The sequence below is a fragment of the Lolium rigidum genome, chromosome 7 (genome assembly GCF_022539505.1).
Source record: "Lolium rigidum isolate FL_2022 chromosome 7, APGP_CSIRO_Lrig_0.1, whole genome shotgun sequence".
Classification (NCBI taxonomy): domain Eukaryota; kingdom Viridiplantae; phylum Streptophyta; class Magnoliopsida; order Poales; family Poaceae; genus Lolium; species Lolium rigidum.
Window position 1 is genome coordinate 281,318,285 of NC_061514.1, and position 9,493 is coordinate 281,327,777.

Consider the following 9,493-nt stretch of genomic DNA (forward strand, 5'->3'; position numbering starts at 1 on the left):
CCAAATGTCTTCCCAGAATTTTATAGATTTACCATTCCCTACCTGCCATTTGTATCCAAACTTCACAGCTTTAGAGGCCCACATAACCCCTTTCCAGAAAGTGGAAGGTTGGATATCATGGCAGGACAGAAAAAACTCTCAAATTTGAAAGGAGCTGCTTCAAATTATCAGGATATTAGATAAGCAACAACCACAAAAAAACTCTACTAATTCAAGTAAGATCTGTTTTTTATGTCTAAGAAAGAGATCTTTCTAACTGACTATAATATCCACAAAAATGAAAGAAATGCTAATGAAAAGCCACCGGCAACGCCAAACGGAACCTAAGCTTCACTTCTGTTTTTCTTCTATTCTTGTATGTTTCCACCTACATATGAAGCGGGTCCAGTAAATCCACATTCCTTGAGCTACAGTGTTAAAACAACCGAGCCCTTGAGCTTGCAAACTGAGCCAACACAAGGGCTGCAAAGTACAGGACCATTCTGAAAATCTAGCTGGATCCTGGAAGCGCTTGCAGGTCGTCTCCATTAAACGTATCCACCGCATGCCACTATACAACATGTACTGGTATGGAGCTAGCACTTCCTGCAGTAGGCATGGCATTAGGTTCAGGTTGCCGCGCGCTTTCCACACTTTGTATGCCATCCAATGCTCTTCTTGCGTAGATCGTAAATCCAACTCCTACAAGAAGTGCAACAGCAGCAGAGATCACGTTGTATACTATCTCCACCGTTGTCATGCGACGCTTGTCATACTTCAGGTCCGCCAGTGTGAGTATCAGCCGGCCACTGCGAAAGAACAGGACAAGTTATCAAAATGATCTTTGTTAGGAATGAGTATTTGATAGACCAGCTACTCAGTATTACACAACTGTCTAATTATTGTCTGTTTATGATGTAACTGCAATCCATGCTTGTGTACAAGACAACCTACTAGTAAGCTGGTGTTGATCTCCCAGTTATGTACGATGTTGAATATGTGAACTCCGAAACATACCTGTAGATGTTGACCAGCGTGTCGGGCACCATTCCAACGACTGAACCACAAATATAAGGGGTGTACTTGATCTGGGTAATGGTTGCAACATAGTTGAACAATGTATACGGGAACGGCGAGATCCGTAGCAACGCAACCACCCGGAACTGTTGGAACCAACCCCCTTTGCCGGCCAGCTTAATCAGAGCTATCTGCTGTGGCCATTTCTTCTCTAACCATCCCTGTGCAACGTTCACAGACAAATGCAGACTAGGATTCAGAGGACAGCACCACGTGCAGCTCATAATTAAGGAAATGGAGATGATGAATATTACATGAAAACGATGAAGGAACAAGGAGCCGATCCAATATGGTATGGACATGCCGATGGCAGTGCCGGACATGATGATCAAGGAGCCCAAGCCGTAGCCGAATATTATTCCTGTCAACCACATCAACGGTGTAGAAGGCAGGAACACGATAGGGAAGAGGGACAGAGAGACAACAAGCACGATGGCCAGAACAGGGCGGCCAAAAGATGTCGCTTCCCATCGCATGATCGGCAAGAGAACCTACAAAGTCCAAACAGATTAAAGACCCCAACATACAGGTAAAGAATTAGTTGAATTAGAGTGTGGAGTATAGTCAGTTCAGCACACAGAAACCTGATGGCATCATCAGTTCATCACTGTAGAAGACTAAAATGGCATGTGGTTACGGATTTGGGAATTATTTGGATGAACAAATAGAGGAAATCATGTGTCAAACAGGAGTAAAATACTGAGGAAGATCAAATCTGTAGGACGGTGGAATAGTACGGACTTCACAAACACTGTAAATACGAGGAATGAAGGGCAGAACCTTCTCTGACAGGAGGGGTAGCCCCCATTTGTAGAAGGCGTAACCGATCGCCACCGCAAGCAGGCCTCCGAGCAAAACTCTCGTCCACGGGATCGCCGACCACGACCACGGCCTCGGCGCCGGGTGCGGGTGCGCAGGCGGCGCAGGCAAACTCTCCACTGTCACCTCAGCCGCCGCCGATGCCGCCGAACTCTGCGCTCTCACATGAGGCGCCGCCGATGCAGCCAAACTCACAGCTCTCACCTCAGGCGCCGCCGATGCAGACGAACTATCACCTCTCACCTCAGGCGCCGCCGATCCACTGGGAGCCGGCGCCGGCGGCATCGGGGAAACCTGCACCGCCGCGCGGCCGTCTCTTTCCGCGTTCTGCGGCCGCGAGCCTACTTCTTCATCACGACCGCCCGATCCTCCAACGCGCGGGGGCTCCGCGGAAGAACCCGGCGCGCCTGAATCCTCTGCCGTCGCCGCCTCCTCGGAGCTAAACACAGAAACGTACGGATCAAATCAAAATGTTGCGTGCGCGCGCGCGGTCACATGCTAGCTTACCTGCGCATGGCGCGAGCGCGAGGCGTGGACACTGCGGTTGCCTAGATGCTGCTGCTGCTGAGAGTGGTGGGAGAAGGAAGCGGCGCGCGTCATGGCGAGGGAAAGGAATGAACAGGACACGCGAGATGAGACGGTGGAGAGGGCGTGTGAGGTTCCTACGGATTTCTACAGGAATTCCAAGCAAATCACAGCGGAGACAGAGATCTAGGGTTCATAGCTCTCCTTCCAACCTCCCCCGAGCCAGTTCATTCAACACGGCACTGCCGTTCCATCCAAATCACAGCCAAGGTTCAAACTCGGTACACACATGGCATATATCGGCCAAGCCAGGCTAATCTATTACATGGGCTTCTTACGGCCCAACTGGTAGTCCTTGAGCCATTCGGGCTGGCGGGCCCGCCTCCTGGGGCTTGCCTCCAGTGCTTCATCATTAGCAGGTACAGGGTCGCTGACATTCCCCCTTCCTTGAAATTCTGCTTGTCCCCAAGCAGAGGCAAGAGGGAATCGCTGATGAAGCGCCTCGAGATCTTCCCACGTGGCCATGGACTCAGGGCTGCCACTCCATTGCACCAAGCCTTGGACGATCGTACGAAGGCCTTGCTGACGAACTCGGCGCTGTAGAACTTGAACTGGTACCTGAAACACATCGTCAGCAGAAGGAAGCTTTGGAAGAACTTGCTGTCCAGGGCCCAAGCAAGGTTTGAGCTGTGAGACGTGAAAAACTGGATGCACACGGCTTGAAGCAGGAAGTTCCAGTTTATAAGCCACTTCCCCAATGCGCTCCAACACTTGGAATGGCCCGAAGAACATGAAAGCAAGCTTATGGTTGGCGCGACGAGCAACTGACGATTGCAAGTATGGCTGAAGCTTCAGGAAAATCCGATCACCCACTGAGAAAACACGTTCTGACCTCTTCTTATCAGCTTGCTTTTTCATACGCTGTTGCATCCGCAGAAGATGTTGCTTGACTGAGGCAAGCACCAAAGCTCGCTCCCGTAGCCACTCCTGAATGTCCCCTGAAGCAACCTGATCGGTAGCAGTAATGCCGAAGTAGCGAGGTTCCCTGCCATAGATCACCTGGAATGGCGTCTTGCCCAACGACGAATGCCAATTGTTGTTATACCAAAACTCGCACAGAGAAAGCCATTTGGACCAGTGGTGAGGATGGGCGCTAATGAAGCAACGTAGGTAGCACTCAATCGACTGGTTGACTCTCTCCGTTTGCCCATCAGTTTCAGGGTGGTTCGCTGTGCTCAAACGCAGCTGCGTGCCCGTAGCCTTGAAAACCGCTTGCCAGAAATTGCTTGTAAAAACTGGGTCTCGATCAGAAACAAGGGACAGGGGCATACCATGGAGCTTATAGATGTTGTCCACGAAAAGCTCCGCCACTTTTGCTGCGGTGTAAGGATGTCAGAGCGGAATGAAATGGGCATATTTAGAGAGTTTGTCCACCACTACCAAGATGCAATTGTATTGACGAGATGGTGGCAATCCGTCGATAAAGTCCATGGTCGCCATCTCCCAAGGCCCTGAAGGGACTGGCAAGGGCTGTAGAAGTCCAAATCGGCAGGTTCTCTCGTGCTTAGCTTGTTGGCAAATGTGACAGTTAGTGACGAATTCCTTGACTGCAGCTTTCATTCCAGTCCACTTGAAGAGAGATAACAACCTTCTGTAAGTCACAGGAAATCCAGAGTGTCCACCCACTGGGCTGTCATGAAAAGCTGATATAATAGATTGCTGCAGTTCCTTATTTGGACCAATCCAGATCCTTCCTTGGTACCTGAGTATCCCTTTAGACAGAGTGAATTGTGGATCGGCCTGTGAATCAATTGCTAGTCTTGCCAAGAGCTGCTGAGCATAAGAATCATCCTTGTAACTGTCCAGGACCTTGTCAAGCCACATGGGTTGAATCACGTGAGCTGCCATCGTGGAAGGCTCTTCCATTGGCTTCCTGGACAAAGCATCTGCGGCGCCATTGAGGATTCCTTTCTTGTACTGCACAGTGTACTGAAGCCCCATAAGTTTTGTCAGTGCACGGCGTTGCCACTCGGTATGGAGCCTCTGATCAGTCAAGTGAACTAGACTCTTGTGATCTGTCTTGATTACAAACTCCCCAACCTGAAGGTATGATCGCCATTGCTGCACTGCCAGCAGGATAGCCATGTACTCCTTCTCGTATACAGAAAGGCCCCTATTCTTTGGTCCAAGGGCACGGCTCACAAATGCCAGAGGATGTCCTTTCTGGGACAGTACAGCTCTAATCCCAACATCACAGGCATCCGTTTCAACAACAAATGGCGAGGTGTAATCAGGCAAGGCGAGAACCGGGGCTGAGGTCAGAGCTTCCTTCAACACCTGGAAAGCAGCTTCATGTGCCTCTGTCCACACAAACAACGACCCTTTCTTCAGCAATGCTGTGAGTGGCTGGCAAATAATAGCATAGTGGCGAATAAATTTGCGGTAGTATCCACTTAGCCCCAAAAAACCTCTCACTTCCTTCTGGTTAATTGGTCGAGGCCAGGACTTGACAGTTTCGATCTTGGTTGTATCTGTTGCCACCCCTTCAGCAGAGATAACGTGCCCCAGGTAAGCAATTTTTTGTTGTGCAAAAGCACACTTGCTCAGCTTAACCTGCCATTTGTCTCTCTGTAAGATTGTCAGAACCTGGTTGACATGGTCGAGATGTTGCTCATAAGTCTGACTGTAGATTAAGATGTCGTCGAAGAATACGAGAGCAAACTTGCGGAGCACTGGTGCCAGAGAAGCATTCATAGCGAATTGGAAGGTAGCTGGAGCTCCTGTGAGGCCAAAGGCCATGACACGGAACTCATAATGTCCGTTGTGAGTTTGGAAAGCCGTTTTGTATTCCTCCCCAGGGGCTAGGCGAATTTGGTGGTATCCCGCCCTCAGGTCCAACTTGGAGAACCAATGTGAGCCATCCAATTCATCCAGCAGTTCATCAATCACCGGCAGTGGGTACTTTCCTTTTACAGTGAGAGCGTTCAGATGTCGGTAGTCGACCACTAGTCGCCAAGTATTGTCTCCTTTCTTCACAAGTATGACTGGTGAGGCGAATGCACTACTGCTATGAGTTATCACACCTTGTTCCAACAATTCCTGTATCTGCCTTTCCAATTCTGTTTTTAGCTCTGGAGCTACTCGATAGGGCCTCATTGATACAGGTCTTGCTCCCGGAATAAGAGGAATTTGATGGTCGTACTGCCTGCGGGGCGGAAGCCCAGTTGGCGTATCAAAAACTTCTGAGAATTTATCCAGCAAAGCTTGTATGCCTGGGCTGTGTTGTGCAGCAGTCGATTCAGCCGTGTCCTGGATCACATGCAATTCTATAAGTGCGTGCGTGACGCCAGTAGTTCCTTCGCCATGAAGTACAATCAGTTGCTCTTCCTTCATCATCGCCAGCCAATGTTGTGACCAGTGCATCAACATAGGGCTATGTTTGGCTAGCCAATCATGGCCAATTATGCCGTCATAACTCTTGAGGGGTAGGACGCGGAAGGAGTCCTCGAATTCAGCTTCATCAACTGTCCAATTGAGTTTGGGGAAATAATCAGTGGCTTGCAAAATCTCTCCTCCTGCCACTTGTACCCTGAGAGCCTTGTCCATCTGTTGTTGGCCAGAGAGCAGTTTGGCCTTGTCCTTGTCGATGAAACAGGCCGAGCTGCCAGAGTCTACAAGGAAGAGCATGGAGTGTCCTTGCACTGTAACTCTGAGTTGTAAAGTCTTCTGAGATTGTTCTCTGGAATCTGCCGCTGCTGCTGATAGGCACATGAGGTTTTGTGATTCTGTATCTGATTCTTCTTTAGGTCCTTCATCAGTGAGCTCCGTTTGCATGCAGTTCAGCATCTCTTGTACAATGTGTAACTGGACAGCTCCCTTGCACATATGATCCTTTCCCCATTTTTCTCCACAGACAAAACATAATCCCTTAGCCCTGCGGTATGCCTTTAGGTTGCTCCATTTATCCTCCGAACTTCCCCTGGTTGCTTCAAGCTGCTTCTTCTCTTCTACTGACTTCGACACCCACTTAGCTGGCGGTGGTGGCGGTGGTGGCGGTGGCAGAGAAAAATGTTGGGGTGTATTTCTTCCAGTGCCTTGACGTCGTAGTGGAGTCGTGGCTGCAAAGGGGTTAGTTCCTTCTCCCAGTTCTTCATACAGTAAGGCCAAGGTGAACGCTGTGTCAAGATCCTCAATTTGCTGTATTGCTACTAGGACCCTGACTGCTGGCTTCAGGCCATCCAGGAACCGTGTCATATTTCTGATGGATTCAGGGTGTGGCTCATACGCAGCTAACTGATCCACTAAATCAGAAAATCGCTGGACATAATCTTCCACGGTATTGGTTTGGGAAATGTGATAGAACCTTCGGAGAAGAATTGTGTGTTGGTTGCGCATGAAACGAGCCATCACTCCGCGCACCAGGTCCTCCCAACCAGCCTGAGTGTTCTTCGTCAGGAATGATTCCAACCATGTTGCTGCGGCTCCAGTGAACTGAGACGTTCCGTATGAGACCCAAAGTGTTTGCGGCGTGCTCCACCTCCTGAAATACTCTTCACAGCGTCGCTGCCAGAGTTTTGGATTGGCTCCATCGAATTGAGGCAGCTCAATCCGAGGCGCAGAGGCGTTGGCGTCAGTAGGTGTAGAAGGTTCTCCATAGTAATTCACGGAATTTGCAAAATATGGAGACGAATTTGGGGATGGGTTGTTACCTCCTCCCGGAGGAGGCGCTGTGGCCATCCCCCGGTGGTTTAATGCGACGCAGTGCCCTTGTGGGCCGGCGGCACCCATTCCCGGCGTCCGTGGAGTGGATCCGGGGGCCCCCTCCACCGGAGTTGGTCGAGGGGCCTGGAGGGCGCGGCCAACGGTGGCGGCCAGCTGCGAGATCTCCGCGCTGAGCCCGGCCTTGATGTTGGCCAGGTCGGCGCCCAGAGCCTCTTGTGCCGCCGCGAGCTCGGCGCCCATGGAGGCCTGGACGGTGGCGATGGACGCGTTGACGTTCGCGAACTGCCTGGTGGTGTCCTCGACGAACGCGCGGACGGCGTCGAAGGACTCCTTCTTGTAGTCGAGGAAGCGGTTCTCGTAGGCCTCCCGCGTCTCCGCCGTGAGGATCTCGTAGATCGCTCGGGCCTCCGGCGAGAGATTCTCCATGGCTTCCGCTCGGCGTCTGCCGGCGAATCGGGTGTGGTGATGGTGGGTGGGAATTTCCAGGGCGGTGGATCTGAGGGCTCTGATACCAGATGTGAGGTTCCTACGGATTTCTACAGGAATTCCAAGCAAATCACAGCGGAGACAGAGATCTAGGGTTCATAGCTCTCCTCCCAACCTCCCCGAGCCGATTCATTCAACACGGCACTCGCCGTTCCATCCAAATCACAGCCAAGGTTCAAACTCGGTACACACATGGCATATATCGGCCAAGCCAGGCTAATCTATTACATGGGCTTCTTACGGCCCAACTGGTAGTCCTTGAGCCATTCGGGCTGGCGGGCCCGCCTCCTGGGCCTTGCCTCCAGTGCTTCATCATTAGCAGGTACAGGGTCGCTGACAGGGCGGAGATGCCACGGAAGAGATCGATCGATCGGGGTCTCGGGACTCGGGAGGTGCTATGCACCAAGCTGGTCGGTGCGAGTGGATTCACCGCACACTCCAGGCGGGAGTACTAGGCCGGCCCAGTTATCTTTTCTCTTCTTTTGTTTTTTTTTTCTTCTGCTGTTTTATTTATGTTTTGCTGAATATGAATAAATTTTGAATCTAAACTTTCTAAAAATTTGAATAATTTAGAATCTGAATTTTTTAGAATTTCAATCTTTTCACATTTGAATTTTTCTTGAACATATTTCAAATTTAAACGGTTTTTAAATTTGAGCGATTTTCAGATTTGAACGGTTCTCAAAGTCGATCGGTTTTCAAATTTGAACATTTTTGAATTTAAACATTTTCTCAATTTTCTCAATTTTTAAAAATTAAAAAAAATCGAATCTGAAAAAATATAAACAAAACTGAAAACAGAAACAGAAAAGAATAACAGAAAAAGGAACCAGAAAAGAGAAGAAAAAGAAAACCGAACTACTACATGCTAAACAGAAAAAATGGGCCTGGCCCAAACCCGACCAGGGGATGTGCGGTGGCTAGTAGCCACCGACCTGGTCGGTGTATAGGTTTTTCGTCTCCCTCTTCCTCCCACAACCGCGGGAGACGAGGACTGTGAGGTGGATGCAGGCCCAATTCAGGGCCTATGAGCCAATAAACGAGAAAGGCCCACGAGTCTGAACTTCTTTATTCGACCCGTTTTGTTAATTCTTAGTGGAAAAGGAATAAAGTTAGAACACATTCAAATTCAGGACTGCCAGATTTGTATCGCAAATCTAGTGTCCTGTGAGTTCAAAGTGGAATTGTAGGTGGAATTTTTCAGTTGCAAATAGGGTTTATAACTGAAGTTTTTCACTTCCAAGTGATTTACAATTAAAATTGTAATGGAGATTGTCGAGTTTCAAGTGGATTCTAGCTGAGAAAAGTTATTCAAGTAGCAAAATATATCCCACCATACAAAATTGTTAATGTAGTACATCAACATGGGGATGATATTACCTAACGAAAACTAAATTAATTCTCAATCGGTTGAGAATTAGCCACACCAGCTTTTAGATGTGAGCGCGGACCCTAATTCTCGACCGATGTTGGCCCAATAAAGGGGTGAAAGCGGACTATTTTTTATAAAGATTATTGTATTACTTTAAAGGTTTAAATCATTATGACTGGACTCTGCATAACCAAGATACACACAGCCGCAACATTTGGACCAAACTGGAAAGCACAAAATGGCTCAATAGAAGAAATCATCCCCTATGGTAATGGAGGATCATCTGAAGATCACGCATTGATAAAAAATAACCCCAACCGTGTAGACACATACATACACAGGTCGCAATTCTCTAGACGCTATAGAGACAACCATGTATAAAGCATAGCTATGTACCGGTAGATAGCATGCATGAGAGAAGAATTTTATCTTTAAAAACCTTATCATTTTTACATAGCTAAAGAGATCAAATAACAGCAAGCACTTCAACCCTAATAAGTAATTTGAACATCT

General features: G+C 48.9%; 1 protein-coding gene across 1 annotated transcript; it reads right to left on the minus strand.

The window, feature by feature from the left end:
- Positions 1–550: 550 nt before the first annotated feature.
- Positions 551–2,390, minus strand: LOC124672839. Its single transcript, XM_047209004.1, has 5 exons — positions 2,383–2,390; positions 1,837–2,314; positions 1,311–1,547; positions 997–1,217; positions 551–788 (listed from the first exon to the last, which is right to left on the minus strand). The coding sequence occupies exons 1-5, from the start codon at positions 2,388–2,390 to the stop codon at positions 551–553; spliced, it is 1,182 nt and encodes a 393-aa protein (XP_047064960.1).
- Between the last annotated feature and the right edge of the window lie 7,103 nt (positions 2,391–9,493).